Genomic DNA, 17,539 nt, shown 5'->3' with positions numbered 1-17,539 from the left:
CGGAGCCTAAGCTCTTGCGCTTCTGAAAACGTGCTCACGATATGCCGCACAAATGGCTGGCATGTACTCACAGGGGACAGAGAAAAGGAATCGTTAATGGCGGTACTGAAGAGGGTGGGGCAGCCAGTGAAGCGACTGATTGGGAGGAGCTCATTCCAGGGTGCTGTGGTGAGTCACGCGGGAGAATCTCTACACCTCGCTCTCAACCCAAGCAGGAGTTTCCCCTTGAGCGAAACAAAAAAGGGCAGCCTGTATGGAGAAAGTTATAACTACCACGAGTAGTGAGATAACGCAGAGTGATAAAAATATGTTCCAGGCAAAATATGAAGATGTTTTTTTTTTTTTAATAATGCAGATGAAAATGTGTTAATGAAAATTACCCAGTGATAGCACGAGAACCTGCTGCTGACCATAAAGCTGTGTTGTATGGGTCTTTAGATACCCCAGTCCCTGTACCCCTTAGATAAAGTAAATGATTTCCTGGATGTGACATTTGGAGACACATGGTCATGAACGATTTTTTGCTGAAGAAGATGTTGAAGTTAATGAAATCAGTGGGACAGCATAAGTAAAGTGTTGGCAAACAGAAAGACGCACGTTACAATGCTGGAAATAATAAAAAAGAAACAAATGTTCTGTGCAAAAAAATCATCCATCACGGGGTCACTCTCCAGAGAAAGTGACCACTCTTTCCTCCTTTATCTGCTCTCCTTTTTGTTCTTCCTTTTCCACTTTAATGCTAGGAGTAGGCTCTCTTAACACCACCAGAGGGAGGAATAGACATAAATGTGCACTAGTGACAGAGGTTATACAGCAAAAAAGATTTTATATTCTATTTTTCTGATGAAGTTAAATGGGCTATTGTGGGAGGGGCAGCATGCTCTTAATCATGCTCTAATCTATTCCCTACTACTATTGGGGTACACCGGTCTGCCATTTGTGGAGAATTCTTCATCCAATTCAGCAGAATTTTATTTCTATAACACTTTTAAGGCTCCCAGCAAACCTCAATGAAACCCACTAAAACATGGGGAGGAGCTCCACATGTTCAACCTTCTTCAATCCAGTAGTATACACTATCACATGTGTATACACCTAAGATGCTGCTTTGAACTTTTTAGATTAGTTTTAAATTAATTTATGTACAGTAAAGTGCTATAAATTATATATTTCATGAAAAAGACTTTTAAAACTTTAATTTATGATCTAGTGCTTGTTAGCCAACTGGCACTGCCAAAGGATATGGTAAGCAATGTAAGGCATGTCCTGAAAAATCAACAATTATTCTGAAGACAAACCTTTTGCAAAACGAAATCTGTGCTCTCTATAATGTACATTTAGCTTTGATTATCTGGCCCTTGGGGATGAATTCTTGATGCACAATGCCACGAAAAGACAATCAGCTTGCGCTTGGTCGAGCTGCAGACCTGCCTTGCCTTTGTAGGTTCCACCGTGAAGACTGTTGCTTTGTCTCAGTGTAGCACCCATACCGTACACCCATGTTTTGTAACTGGTAACACGGTAATATGCGGCACACTGACAGTTCTTGGCAGACTTCAATGGGATGTTCCTTCTGCTCCTGGTTCTGCAGTCTGGGGAGGAACTTGGCAGCAACACGGTGCATCTTCAAATCACATCTTTTGAAACAGGATTGCCTGGATTTTCCATACAAGTCGCTCAGTGGTTTAACATATAACTTGCTGACGTGGTAACACAGGTGGTCGGAATAGTACCAGTTGCACAGTCCCCCATGTACACAGGATGATGTCTTTTGGCACACTGACTTATGAAGGTCTGTGCTCCCTGTGACTGTGCGTGCTGCCTTACGCTGCCATCTATTGACGTGTTACAAAACATTGAATCGAAACTTTTTGATACCACCTCCTATAAGTAGAATGATTTATACCTGGTAGTATTTTGGCTCACAGTTGATCAGGTTCACAGATTTTTCCACAATCTACAGTAGGCCTACTAGATAAAAATCTGCATAATTTCCAACAGATTATCTAATGGAATACAAGTATTTTTATTGACCCACAGTCTTGCCATGAACAAAAAGCAAAAATCATCTCACATTGGTACAGTATTTCTTAACAGATAAGTATTATTATAGTTAAATCAGTATTATATTAATGTTAAATCAGATGAGATAATGGTAATGTAAGTCATAAATATCATGTACTAATAGTGTAACAAAGTATTCCTTTAATGTAATAAATCATTTCTAGTTCATAAATTACATTATGCATTAAATACACCTCAAGAAATCAGTTTGACTCAGGTCAAGTCAGAAATGTCACTTGCGCGTGAACCGAAACGTTTCTGTGTTGCTTGATGGTGGATTTGAACAGCAGGCTGCCGTGGATATGTTGTAACCATCTGTAAATAGCATATTTAAAAAAAAAAAAATTATTTGCAAGAACAGGCTGTGTGTAAGGCATTAGGAATATAGAACAAGCAACTTGAGATAGATTTGTAATGAAAGATATTGTTCAAAACGTGAAATAGACACGGTAATCTGCCTAGAACAATAAGAGTATTATTTGTGTATGGATGTTACTTACATCTCCTTGGGAAATTGTGATAGAAACCCTCCGGCTTAGAAGATGGTGGTCCTCCAAAGGCGCTCTGAAATGTAAAGATAGTTCTCAAGTTGCTCAGGTTATGTAACTCATAGGTTTCGTAATTAAGAAATTATGTTAAATTCTTAAAAAAAAAAATTAGTGCAGTTTTAACATGTTAGCTGTCAGATAAAAGGCCTCAAAAACTGGAGTGAACTTGGTGTGAATGTGTCTTTACCCCAGTGACGTTAGAGCCAATGTTTCGCTGCGTCCATCTCCTTAGGAGCATGCCGAAAATCTACAAAAACAACAACAAAATGTAGTCATTCAGTGTCATTTCCAGAAACTGCCATGAACATTTACAGTATTTATTTATTTATTTATTTATTTATTTGTGTGTCATGAATCTTAAGTATTCTTTGCTTTAAGTTCTGCAGGAACCCTGAAAGAGTGTTTCTGTAACATTAAATAGAACCTTTTTTTGATACCATGAAGCCTTAAAAAACCTTTTATGTAAAGAGTGTAAAGAGTTTAAATAAAAAAAATAGTTCAATGTCTTTTTGGTTCTTCAAGGTACACTAAACTTAAAAATCCACACTGACAGTGATCCAATTTAGCCAAGAATCAGATCATTTCTATAAGTCAGGTGCTTTTTGCTGAGAATTAGTCAGCACACAACCTAAGGATGTGAAAGTACGAACCTTTTTGTCCAGTAGCGTTCCAAAAACTAAAATAAAGAAACCCTTTGAAGACATAAAAGTAACAAATAACACAGAGTTATTGTATTGTTCATTTAGATAATACGCAGTGACATACACATGGATATCATGCGACATCATTTTAAAGATAAAAGTAAGACTAATGTAAAACAATTTATTGTCATCCTGATTATTATCACTTTTCTGTCATTTGTATTTAATTGCAAATATGTGTTCCTCCCTAAGTAGCATCACATTTCCAAAGCTACAGTAAGTTACATTGTCAGTGCTGTGAATTCATCATTAACTGAATTAATTAAATTAATATTTTTCACTTAACAGCTAGCCTGCTGTGCCTAATAAATTGCAGTGTTCATTTCTCTTTAGAATAAAAGTGTATAAAAATGATATTGGTACCTGTAGTGAATTAAGGACGGCAAACACCACATGAATACCAAATGCTGATGACACCATGGTTCCAATTCCAAATCCCCAAGTTAGACCAAAGAGTGGTGTTAAAATGCCCACACACCTGGCAATGATTACTATGGCATGCTTCTCATCTCGCTGACCAGCTGTTCTAAATCCACTCTTCAGTATCATATATACAATCACAATCAGCACCAGGAGATTTATAGCCACTATGACCAGGACTGGAATCACAAATGCCAACATAGCTTTAGTTTGATACCAGTTGAGCCAGCAAACATTTTCTTTTTGAATGTATCCATTGTTCCCTGCTGTCACTGCCACAGTAACAACAACTATAATTAATGGGCCTCCGTAGCCAACTGTGAAGGCTATGGCTATCATCATGGCCCTGGACAATCTGGAGAAGACTATAAAGGTGCGGTAGAGAAGCAAAAGGGCCGACAGAAGCAACCAGAAGAAGAGTGCAAGGTAAAAGAAGTGCATAAAGAACGTCGCTGTACTGCAGGGACCCACTGGTGTCAGCTGCCCTGTTTTTCCAAATGCTGCTCCAATTATAAAACATATATCCGCAATCAGAAGGGACAGAGCGATGTTGGTGATGGAGACGTGGCGCATGAACGATGTATCATTTTTTGTCACTGATTTCCAGATAAGGCTTTCAATAAGGAGGCACAAAACCAAGCTGCCCATCGAAATGCCTACACCAATGTACGTTATATATGCCAGTGTTTTGTCATCTGGGACAAATGGGGACATGAGGATGGAAAAGGAGGTTGTGTGGTTGCACCGGCATGTTAACTTTTTACTTGAATCACTTGGCTTCAGTTCACATCCAGTAGAGTCCCATGCACCCATTCCATTTAAAAGGTCAAAGTTCCAAAAGACACAGTGTGGATTTCCTAATGTCTTATTTTTAACCTCCAAAAAAAGAGAGACATTGCTTATTGTTGACTGTCCATCAATTACTACTATATCCCCATTGATGCTGGATTGAGTTTGACTGCTGTCAATGTTGGGTGCACTTCGAACAGGTAACACACTGCTTAGTGCTGAGAAAATAATAACAGTGACTGGGAACGGTGTGCCAGTCCCCGGAAGGTCTATTTGTGTTGTGGAACTTGTGTTAAACATTTCAAAGATTAAGTTGTTTAGATTCCTCACTAGCTGGATATTTGGTGTTGTTATGGAAAAATTATCCCTCGACAAACTGCTTCCAATACTTTCGATTGATTGAAGAAGCACAGAGCTTGCATTCATGTTTGCACTGTCATTGTGAAAACTCATCCATGTTGCTTGGGCGTTCTCAGAAGTAATAACGTCTACAGTTTTGAGGAAATCCTGAAAAAAGAGATTTGATGGTAAGAGAAGACATACAGTATTTGTCTTTACTATGATTACCAGCAAAAAAATAAAACTCTCACTATGATTGTGTGAGATCTCCTGTACAACAGCATATTTTATTGATTTATTTTTGCATGAGATGCTGTATGAATTCATTTAATTATCTTTAATCACATGGTCAATTAAAAGTATGTATAGTGTTAAAATTAGTGCTGTCAATCGATAAAAAAAAATTAACTAATTAATCGCACAATTTTTTGCAATTAATCGCGATTAATCATAATTAAAAGACTGAAACTTTTTGGATATGTAAATGTAAATAATTAATGTAAACTCAAGACAATTAAACTATTTAAATTCAAATATGATTGTTTATTGAAATTTTTGTTCTTCAAACACAGATTTTCTCATGTAAACAACATACCTGCAATAAACCATCAATATTCTCCAAATTAACTGTTGGCTTGAAAGCCATATTTATTACAGAAATAAAAACACAGGTATGTGCCATTTGTGTCATTTGAATTTCAAAACAATCAATGCAATTTACATTGACGAGGCCCTGTAGAGATTGTTTCGGTGGGGTGTTTTGCTTTTAAGTGATATGTCAAAGACGAATTACTTCTGTGGTATTTAAATTCGGCTTTGCAAAATGTACAGATTACTTTTGTTTTATCCACAGAACCATCCGGCAGAGTTTTATACTGAAACTTTCCGTCTAAAAGTCCTTCCTTGGTCTTATCCATACTTCTTTGCACGTTGAACACACGTCGGCCACAACAGGAAATAAAAAAAACTGCAACCGCGTTAATTGCGTTAAATTTTTTTAATGCGTTAAATATTTCAAATTAATCGCATGCGTTAACGCACTAATTTTGACAGCACTAGTTAAAATACATTAAAATGTATACGTACCGTCATCGTGACCTTGTCTACAGTAAATGATTGTGATTTCGAAATAGCAGCAAGTGTGCTGAGCAAATCAACAACTTTCAAGAGATTCACAGGGACCGTAGTTATAGTCTCAGCGTTCTGTACTGCAATGGAACTGAGATTAGCAGTAAACTGTGGCACTGCTCCTGCAGTTAAATACTGGGGGTATAAAAAAAAATAATAAATGATGTGAGATTTTAATCAGCTGATCGCAATCTGTTTATCTTTAACCGGAATTCAAAGTATTTATATATACTTCAATGTTATCTTCCAGGTTCTGGATGACACGAAGGGTGCAGTTTTTAAACCTTATGCTCCACTGTCCTGTTTTATTACATACTGCCCACTGAATGCCAATCTCATCTCCATTACATTGTGCAAATGTTGTCTGATTTACATTCCCAGAGCCGAAGGTACTGTCAGAGCAGTCGAATGCTAAGAGAGAAGAAATAATTGTATACAATTTACATGTGGGTTTTAACAGAAGCTTTAACTATCCAAGCTTAGGTCAGCAGAATCCCATTACAGTCTGAGAAACACTTATAAATGCAATTCAATTTACAAATCAACCCCAAATGGAGCCGTCACAGAAAACCCCAAGCCTCGACAGTTATACAGGCAACTCCCTACTGTATTTATAATATTTGTCATGATCCTCGTCTCATTTTGTCCATATTCCTTACCTGTACTTACCTTACGTTAGTTAGTTATTAGTAGTTTAAAAAAAAAATCTAGATATAATTTAAAATAATTATAAAAATGTTATTAAGCTTAAAGGCTTTGTCACTCAACTAACATGAAAAACCATTGCATATTTGTAGTGCCGTGATCCAGTTAAACTGAAAATGATTTAATGATAAGAGACTCTAAACATTTAAACTAATATTTGATTGGAATGAGAAGCCTCTGTAAGATTTACGATATGAAACCACAGAGAAGTAACCTGATAACTCACCTTTTTGGGTTATGTTTATCGCTATGCTTTTGGAGCTGTAATTAAACACACTCAGGCTTTTTTCCGAAAGCTGACATGTGAAAATGATTTGTTGGTCACCAGCCTGACAATCCTGTTTCAGGACAGTGTAATTATGCACGATGCAGCCGGACACTGTACCTGTGACACAGAATACTGAATTTAATTGAGGTGAATTAAATAGGCCTAATTATTGGCCAAAAGACAGGTTAATAAATGCAATGTACATGTTTTATTTTTAAGGAGAGTGTCAGTAGTATTTAGAGCAAACATGATCTGCAACATATAAACATTTAACAATTTCTGCGAAAAATATTGATTTGGTGAACTGCATGACCGACCTGTAGATGTCAGTGGAGACCCGGAGCCCTTGGTCCACTCTATTGTATAGCTGCTGTAAGCACAGCACTGTAGTAGTATGGACAAATTGTCACATTTGAAGACTTTATTAGGATCCACTTGTATGTTGGGAAAAGGCTGAATCACTATGTTTTGCCACTGGATAAATGTAAGTGAGTTGTTTTCAGTTAGGCATTTATATGTACCTGAAGCACAAGATCACACGATGTTAGGTTACAGAATCAGGCCATTACTGCTTTCAAATCTCAGTCGTAAGGAAACTTTCACAATATGACAGATGTTTAAAGATATTTAGACTCACCACTGTCGACTGCAGAGGCATGTATTACTATCAGAGTCCGGTTGTTATTAAGGATGATGTATTTAGCAGGATTTAGAGCAGGATCAAGTCCATTCACACGCCATTGAATGGTTCCCATTACACCAGTTGAAAGACCACAGTTTAACTGCACATCTTGCAGAGGATATAATGTGCCCCAGTTTTGGGCTAGATTATACTCATCTGAAAGATCAGAATATTAAGAATAATATAACAAGCCCTACAGTATTAAGGGCAGTTCCAGTATTATGAACGTGACATTGAACCTCATTTCACTGAAGAAAAAGCCTCAAGCACGGACAAGCTTCAATTAATTAATTTGGCTTACTTTTAATGTAATCTCTTAAGCAAAAAGCCCCAAAATTCCCCAAATCCCTATAATTATTTATATTCTAAAAACATACAGCATTTTAGTAGTGTTATGGCATTGAGCGTGAATTTATAAAAAGTTTATCAACACTACAGAAAGTGTTGTAGGGACTTGAAAGAGACTTGAATAAACACACAAAGTCTAGACTTTAAAAAATGTTAGTCATTCTGCAAGAACAGTTTTGCAATAAATGATTTAATTTTCAATTGTGGATGTGACATATATATGAGGATCAGCTCTTTAAAAACTGTATAAAGAACACACTACAATGGTGAATTTACCATGAAACATTTAAAACTAACTAACATGAAACATAGAAAAACTAACAATAGAAATAATAATAACATTTTTTAAATCAATTAGTGCTAACATTTTTTGGTCCGTTCCTCTTTTTCTTTTTCTTCTCTTTTTCTTTATCGTTTTCATTATGTTTGGGAAAAAAAAGAAAGCAATGGAATGTGATACAGTCAGTGAACAAGTACGGAGATAATGCACTTACCACTTAAAGCAAAAGAATTTGTTTCAACATTAAATCCATTGCTGGTAAGTATTTGAGACAGCGCTCTGTTTGCAGATTTAAAATCGAGTTGGTTTGAGGTTGTGTTAATTGTAAAGTCTACAATTACGCTGCCAGGCCTAACACACAAACACACGCAAAAACAGGTAAAACAATATCCCAAGAACGTACCAATTTAACCTAAGACACGAAGCTTCAGCAGTGATGCAGTTTACCTGAACCTTAAAACTCTCACAGAGCCAGGTATGTAGCCTGCCATGCCTCGGTAACTCTGATCAATCTAAAGAGAGTAAAATAGCACAGTGTCCTACAGAGTCTATATAGTCAGGGGTGCAAAAGAACTTAATCTATTCTACCACAAATGATTGTTTCATTCTTCATTAATTTAATTATTTATTTAAAAATTCTGACATACTTACTGCACTCTCAAATGTGGTCTTATATATGTTGTATTTCCCACTTATTTGGTTGGTAAGTGCAACGTCAAACGTTTCATTTAACGTCAATGACATACTTATTTGGATCCCTAACAAAAAAAGAAAAAAGAAATTAATTTGTATGCAGTTCTGTACAATAGTTGAAAGCACCTAATTTTCGTACAGATTTTGCCACAGATGTTTAACATCTCTGCCCAAACGTAACATTAAATAAATAAATAAATAAATAAATAAGGACATAGGGAAAGAAGTATATGAGACATATTTTCCCGCTCAGTAAAACCGAGCTCAAACAAGTCCCCTTTCTAGAAACTTCTTTAATGTAAAGAAAAAGTTCCATTTCCTTATTTTTGAAGCCATCTTTGCTTATTGCATTTTTTTGCACAGAGTACTGTATACTGTATGTGCATATAATATATATAAATATATATAAAATTAAATTACATTACATTGGCTGATTGGTGTACTGTATATTGCAGTACATGATATAATACTGCCAACTACAGGTCTATATAGGCAAGTATACGAATACTGCTTACTAAACTCCAAGTATCTAACTTTAATTCTGTGCAAAAGCCTTGTTTACAAAAGTCTAAGGACACATTATTATCAAACGTTCAACAATACAGAGAACAAAAGACAGTAATATCATCTAAAATACTTTACCTTTAGGTGGTGCTGAACTTGGACATGCGCTTCCATCTGTGAGTGAAAAGTTCAAGTTTAGTTAGGGAAATACTTTAACTGTTCAGTAATGATGTTTAATTCATCCAGTAGACAGACCCTTCCTATACTACAGTATATGTAGAAAAGAAAAAAAAACTTTGAGATAAAATAATTTTTAATTAAAAATGATGGTCATTAAGGACATCTATTTTCATTGTGTTAATTCAACTGCATACTATTTGTACTATAATTATCATAACATTACTAAACTGACTACATTTTAAGATGTATAAATAACTTTCTATAATAAATCTTTATCAGAATAATAATGATTAAAATGTTAAAAAGCTAAAAGTTAATTCACATCCAGTAAATATATATATATTGTACTGTACTGTATATAGAACACTGCTCAGTTCATTGTTTTAAAAAAATAAAGATATCAGAAACACTCTGTATTTAACAAACTGTATGTGTGTGCTCTCTCTGTCCATAGACACTCAGACACGTGCAGCAGATTTAGTATGCGACACGAACTAATTGTGGCTCTCATAAACCCTAAGCCTTTTAGTATTTGCATGCAATCTCCAGACAGCTGGACTTTTTCTAAGCAAGTGCACAGTTTCTACATGTACCTACTTGATATGTCATTCAGTGCCGGACAGAACTGTCCATCATTTGGAAAACCATTAATGCAGGAACATGAGGATGCGGTGGAGCCATCACATTGCCCATATTTCATGCACTTGTCACATGGCCAAAAATACTGATCTTGACACATGCACTGGTATCCAGTATTATTTACTTGGCAGACTGAAAAAATACAAAACAATCAATTAATTCAATTAACAGTGGTATTTTTAAAAAAAAAAAGGAAATTATGTAAAATAATTTTTAATACATCAGTAGTGTTATAGTGTAATTGTTGTTTATTCATTATTATCAGGGTTTGTAACACAAGACATTATATAATCCAGGATAAAATTTTAAACACCCCGTGTTATACTGTAACTCTGTAAGGAAGCTGTAGAACATCATCCCATGGATAGTATAATTTTCACATTTTTCTTTAAGTAACACACACTCCTAAGTAAATCACACTGTGTACTGTATACAGTCAGGTTAGGTTCCTTCCCCAGTTGTGTGTATTGTCTATAAAATACACTGAATTATAAACTTACCAGTTGTTAGATTCACAGAATAGATTAGCGTGGAGTTGTCTAGCTGAAGATTGGAGAATGATTTGAGTTGCTGTATCAAAATCACCTCAGAAACATTTATCTCCACCACCACGAGGTATTCTAGAGCATATGGACTAGCTGGAAAGACAATAAAACACAGTATGAAAAACAAAAAGTATACTGAGTTTTATACCTCATTTCAGCGAGATTAACTGACTGCATTGTTTGCATGTGTGAGTGGGTGGGATATATTACACAGCAAGTGTACACTCACTCACTCGTCTTCTATACCGCTTTATCCTGTGTTCAGGGTCGCGGGGACCTGGAGTGTATCCCAGGAGACTTAGGGCACGAGGTGGGGTACACCCTGGACAGAGTGTCAATCCATCGCAGGGCACACACATATACACACTCACACACTCATTCACACACTACGGGCAATTTGGGGACGCCAATTAGCCTAACCTGCATATCTTTGGACTGTGGGAGGAAACTAGAGTTCCCGGAGGAAACCCACCAAGCACGGGGAGAACATGCAAACTCCATGCACACAGAGACGGGAATCGAGCCTGGCCGGGAATCAGGGAGGTGCAAGGCGACAGTGCTAACCACTACACCACCGTGCCACCTAGCAAGTCTACAGTCAGTTACTAAATGATGTGTTGGAAGTAGGAAAAATTGACAAGCGTAAGGATCTGAGTCAATTTCACATGTGCCACACTGTGATGTCTACACAACTGGGTCTCCTAAACAGCAGGTCTTGTGTGGATTTCCTAAGATACAGCAGGTTAATACTTACTAAAAGTGGTTCAGGAAAAGACAAATGGTGTAGGAATCTGCTCCGAGGGTCATGTACAATGTCTGGAAGTGTAGAGTGTCTGAATGATGGCAACTGGATAGTTGAAAATTATGGAATAGTCTTCCAAATAGTGTTCGGGACACAGACACAGTCTCAGTGTTTAAGTCCAGGCTAAAAACCTATTTATTTAGCCGAGCATTTTTATAAATAGATTTGCCATAGGTAAAGGAGCAGATCTGGGGGACTCATGGACGTAGAGTATTATGGTGAACTGGTATGTTTGGATGCTGTCTTCCTCACTCTCATTGATCACTCAGGTTTGCTGACGGTGAGGTGATTGTTTGCTTTACATCTCAGTTCCCCCTCATGTCTGTGTTTCCTTCTGGCTCTCCCTTTTAGTTATGATGTCATAGTTAGTCCTGCCGGAGTCTCTGCTTGCACTCTACAGTTAATATACATTCACATTATACATTGTGTGACTGTGACCATACCTAACTGCCATCTCTCCTCTTCTTCTCTTTCCCCCCCTCTTTCTTTTTCCTCTCTCCCCCTGTCTCCCCCTTTCACTCTTTCTCTCTCTCTCTCTGTCGAGCTACACATGTCGTTCCTGAGCTGCCAGTGATCCAGACTCCCTCTGCCCTCCGGACCTGTCTGACCCATCCTGGTGCCCCGCTTCTGGCTGAAGATCTCGTCACATGGATGCCCCGTGTGTCTCTCTGGGATGCGTCTGGTGTCTGGGGATGATTCTCTCTACCTAGAAGATGGTTCTGGCCTCGACTGGTGTTGGCAACTGTTTCTCTGGGGACTTGATAGTTCGATAGTTCATGACTGGAACTTCTTACAAGTCTACCTGGGTCTTCAATAACTACCTGGACTCCATATTAACATCAATTAACATCAGCTATTATAGCTGAACTGCCTCCCACCCTACACACTGTAATAATGCAGATCATTTACTGCTTTCTGTTTCACCCAAATGAGGATGGGTTCCCTGTTGAGTCTGGTTCCTCTCAAGGTTTCTTCCTATTACCATCTCAGGGAGTTTTTCCTTGCCACTGTCGCCCTCGGCTTGCTCACCAGGGACAAACTGACCATTTTGATTCATACACATTCACATTTCATACAAACTTAAATAATTCTTTTGTCTGTGTAAAGCTGCTTTGCGGCAATGAAACATTGCTAAAAGCTCTATACAAATAAAATTGAATTGAATTGAATTGAAATGTTTAATAACTCATAATATCAGCTTCTTAAGTCTGAGAAAGACTGGTTAGGAATCCCAGTTGAAGTGGCCTGTTAGGTGGACAGTAAGAGTAGGCAAGAGTATGGGAAGAGTTGCAGAATGTGACAGCGACAACTACAATCAGTAGCAGTCTTAATCTTCCTGGATGGATGAATGGGCGCCCATTTAACAAACAAGCAGCTTAATGCTATCGCTAGTGAGAGATCCTGCTGGACGTCCATGCTTCTATTCACTGGGAGAGCGGTGATGAGTTTATTGGTCCTCAGAACCACCCTGAGTGTCTTCTGGAACAGAGAAACTCATCCCAACATAACCCTGACACCTACTAGCAGGATTTCCTCACAGTAGGCAAGAAGGAAAAAAAGATTGTTTTGAGAGCATGGTGTTTATGGTGAACACTGCCCCATGCATCACTACGTGAGCTTGTTGAAAAACAGTGCATAATCTTATTTTGCAGGTTAGCTTATTGATAAGGATGTGATGAGTAATTAATGAGTAATTTAACAAATTATTTTTACAGAATATAATTATCTGTAATTAATAGCTAAAAAATAAAAATATATATTTTGCTTACATTGTCGTTTTGGTCTCAAGTGACTGAGTTGCCCATCTTTAGAACTGACCTGAGAATGAAAAAAAATATATCAATGTTATATATATAGCAATTATAGAAAAGCTCTTTTAATGCAACAAAAACAGCAATAATAATAAAGTAATGATAATAATAATAATAATAATAATAATAATAATAAGTGTGGTGAGCCGTATAAAATATTGTAGGCCTAATCCAATAAAACACAATTAAATGCAAATCTACAAATCATGATGAACAAGATGTTTCTTGCCAAACAAAAGCTTGGAGCCAGTTCAGGACTGTACGGGGGACTCCTAGCTAAGTTCTTATAATGTGCAAATAGTGTGATTGTGTGTACTGATGAAGCTCAGCAAGTTTGCAACAAGTTAACCATCATTTTTCAAGGATCAGGCTTTTCACCCGCTGGATGTTCAGGGCATCGTCTTCTGTAAATATCAATTGCTTTTACGCCCTTCATTTATCAGAAATACTGTTTTATCACATGTCCTGGTTTGACTTTAATGCCAGTTGAAGTATAACATACACAGTTAAACGAGTCCTGAAAGTCTCGTTAAAGCACAGCAACCCACAGCACCTCTAGTCTCTCTGTCCTTGTCCATAATAGTGTGTTTTTTAGTTAGTTTATAATTAAAGTTAATTTAACTTTTATAGTTAACTGTTAAATGTTTAACTATTAAAAAAATACACCAAATAAAAACCACTTTAAAACACAAACTGGATAAACTATCAGACCTGGAATGATTTATTGATCAACAACCTGTGTACAATGGATGATGCTTCGCCTACACCTACACCTTTACTGGACTCTCTCAACCTGAATAAAAGGAAAAAGGCTCTCGACTGATACAAGGCTGTGATTACATTCCACAACACATGCACTGCATTTCATCTCAAAGTGGTGTGAGTGACTGGATCCAACATTTATACTAAATTATCTATACATGATATACAGTAGATGTGCTGATGATCCTGATGAAGGGCATCTGGTTGGGCATCCAGCGTAAAACCTGTGTCAAGTTGTGGCGACCCTTTGCCAGTAGCAGACGAAAGTCTGCCAGTGGTCTGCCAGTTAGAAAGTTGGAGATCCACTGACACAGAGATTACCTGAGTCCCAGGTGCTCTAGCTTGGTGGTGAGTGAGGCATAGAGAATATTTAAATAAAGTAGTCTTTAAAGCAGACAAAAGTGGCATTCTAAGCAACCAAGTCTTAAGGAGGGAGACATAGCGTTACTTAAGGACAAGCAAGCCAGAAGACATAAATGGATAATGGGACAGCTGATGAAAGCCTTTCCAAGCAAGGATGGATTAGTCAGGAAAGTGACAGGTCAAGGTGACGTCCCACCAACCGCCCAGGACATACTTTATGCCTGTTTCAGACTTGGTTTTGCTTTTAGAGTTTAATAAACCCAAATGGCATGGCACTTAAGGGTAAGCTTTTATTCTGTAGTTTGCTTTCAGGAAATGGTATTTTCAGAAAGGAAGTTCTGGTTAAATAGATTTTCTCGGAACACACATATTTGAGTTAAACAATCCTTATTAATTCTGCTTCACTTTATTACAAGAGGCATTGGCATTTCGGCATTTCTTCTGTAAAGTCCTGCCAATTACAACACATGGTCGGGTTCTTGGATGTTTAATGAACAAAGAGTTTAAACAGCTGTTGAATTTGATTGCTACATTGAAGGAGAACAGTATGATTACTTCTCAGCAAATCAGTTATAATACCTGGTTAAAACCTACTGTACAGCACATCTGGAAAGTATTCACAGCGCATTTCACATTTTCCACATTTTGTTATGTCACAGCCTAAATGGATAAAAAAAAAATTCCCCTCAGAATTCTGTAGTAATGGTGGACCAGCGCTGGTGTTAATTGTTTGGACGACAGAAGGAGAGATTTCTGTGGATCATTTTCTTTCCAAGATTTTTTAACTGGATTATCTTTGACTGGACATATTCCCCGGACTTCTCACCCTCCGCCAGCGGCCTCTCGGACTTCATTAACCCCGGTAAAACCGAACCATACTCGGTATACTCGGATAACACACATACTGTACGATAAACATGGACTTCGGACATTCGCGATTACACTCGCAATTACATACACATACAGTTTATTATATATAGTTTGTTAATATTGTTTATATCTTTGTTTGGTTGTGGTGCACCTTTTTCGTTTACTTTATTTAGTTTTGTATAATACACGTTTGCTTTATCTACTTGTTTGTGTTTGTCCTTTTTGCTCACTGGCCTTTTAACGCAATAGCGACACAAAGATAAAAGACCCCTCGATTTTTGTAGCCACAGTTAATATAAAATTAGCTGGTCGTGACGCGGTAAAACCGACACCATCTTTTCTATGTATTGACGCGTCTCCAGAGCCGTTGTTCAGTTATGGTCATGGGCGTTTCGTTTTCCGACACACGCTGTAGCGGTAGACCAATCATAAATCACCGCGCCATCTGACCAATCACAGCAGTGAGGGCTCACGGAACGGAGGGGTTTAGACAGACTGAATCTTCAAACTGCTTCACATGAGTCGTTTACAAATCATTTAGAAATGGGGTCAAATTAAATCTATTTTTAGAGAAAACTAAAGTGTTTTTTAACCTTGCATACATGTAAACCTGTTTTAAGAGACTTATTAAGCAATATTAGCAACCTTTAAAATGGCATAATAGGGGCACTTTAGTTATGGTGTGTCTGTGTGGTTTGATGTGTTGTGCTGCTGCCGCATGATTGGCTGATTGGTCGACTGCGTGAAAGTACATTTACACAAAATACTATTACCCCCATCTCTCTCTCTCTCTCTCTCTCTCTCTCTCTCTGTGTGCATTCATGTACACACACACACACACACACACACACACACCTCCATGGCTTTATTTACTAAATGTATCCATTACCGTTTATATCTTTGTCAGACACTTGTTGTACGTTGGTTTGTTTTTTCTCTCAGTTCTCTGCTGCTCTTGGTGTTGGTTTACATACAGTATGTGTATTACTTTGTACAGTAATGTGCAAAAGTCTTAGGCACATGCAAATAACTAAGGCTTTAGAGCAAGGACGTCTTCAAAAAAAATCTATATTAAAAAATTACAATAAAAAGCGGTAAATGTTTTCATGAATTGTAAAATAGAATCCCAGGCACAATGTGTATATAACTATTTTATAAGGAAAGGAAATCTGCCTAGTTTTACTGACTATCCTGCAGAACTAGCCACAGGCCTTCTGAGGATTTTGTCACACCTGCTTCTTTTTTTATGCATGCAAAACCCAGCAGGTGTGTGTGTGTGTGTGTGTGTGTGTGTGTGTGTGTGTGTGTGTGTGTGGAATGTGGTCATAATATGCTGCTTTCTTTTCTGTCCTACAAATATTTTTTCTTTTTTCTTTTTTTTATTGAATTAATACCGTAACACTGAATTAATAATGAAATAATGAAAAGTCAAAAACATGTAAAACAAAGTCTGAAGAAAATGTACTAAAGTGCTTAAGCCCTTTGCACATTATTGTATATATTACAATCTGTAATTAAAAAGTACTTTTGTGTACTGTAAAGCTACCTCAGCAGTGTCGGCTGATAATTTGAAGAATCCTTGTGTTTCCACAACACACATTTTCATTAGCAAGATGAAAGTCAGAAGGCAACTTGATATCATCCCTACATGGTGACAAGAGAAATCATAAGTAATAAAACAAACTTAATTCATACTGCAAACAGAGAAAAAAATTCACAAACAGTGCTAACCAGTCTGGCCAAGGTCAATAAAATCATAAAAAAAATTAAATTCATAATATAATTGTCTTTATGTAATAACCTCCAATCTCAGTTTTTTTTCTAACATAATTCTTAAATGGCAATAACGTCAATGATTTTAACTCCTCTAGCGGGTTTTATTACACCTGCGTATACCCTTTAGCATCTCTACTGTAATATTATGTATATTGCCTGGTCGAACAAAAAGTTGAAATATTTAGTATAAAAGTTTCTCTTCCTTGAATGCACGGCCATATTCCAGGTTTAAACTTCTACAGTATGTCAGTGTAGTTCAGGTCTACAGGTCCTTTAAATCAGACCAATCAGCCGCCTGGCCTGGGAGGTGACAGCCACGGTT

The 17,539-nt window shown here is 37.2% G+C and overlaps 1 protein-coding gene across 1 annotated transcript; it reads right to left on the bottom strand.

Moving 5' to 3' along the window:
• Nucleotides 1-2,010: 2,010 nt before the first annotated feature.
• Nucleotides 2,011-17,083, bottom strand: LOC128511719 (adhesion G protein-coupled receptor F5). The gene is made up of 18 exons (XM_053484699.1): nt 16,988-17,083; nt 13,405-13,453; nt 10,789-10,926; nt 10,247-10,420; nt 9,608-9,643; nt 8,924-9,030; nt 8,720-8,784; nt 8,487-8,623; nt 7,600-7,800; nt 7,280-7,483; nt 6,921-7,079; nt 6,222-6,400; nt 5,948-6,124; nt 3,677-5,029; nt 3,263-3,304; nt 2,800-2,859; nt 2,565-2,628; nt 2,011-2,379 (listed from the first exon to the last, which is right to left on the bottom strand). The coding sequence occupies exons 1-18, from the start codon at nt 17,081-17,083 to the stop codon at nt 2,297-2,299; spliced, it is 3,324 nt and encodes a 1,107-aa protein (XP_053340674.1). The 3' UTR covers nt 2,011-2,296.
• Nucleotides 17,084-17,539: the final 456 nt, after the last annotated feature.

Source organism: Clarias gariepinus, chromosome 23, assembly GCF_024256425.1.
Source record: "Clarias gariepinus isolate MV-2021 ecotype Netherlands chromosome 23, CGAR_prim_01v2, whole genome shotgun sequence".
NCBI lineage: Eukaryota > Metazoa > Chordata > Actinopteri > Siluriformes > Clariidae > Clarias > Clarias gariepinus.
This window is presented reverse-complemented; position numbering and strand designations above follow the sequence as displayed.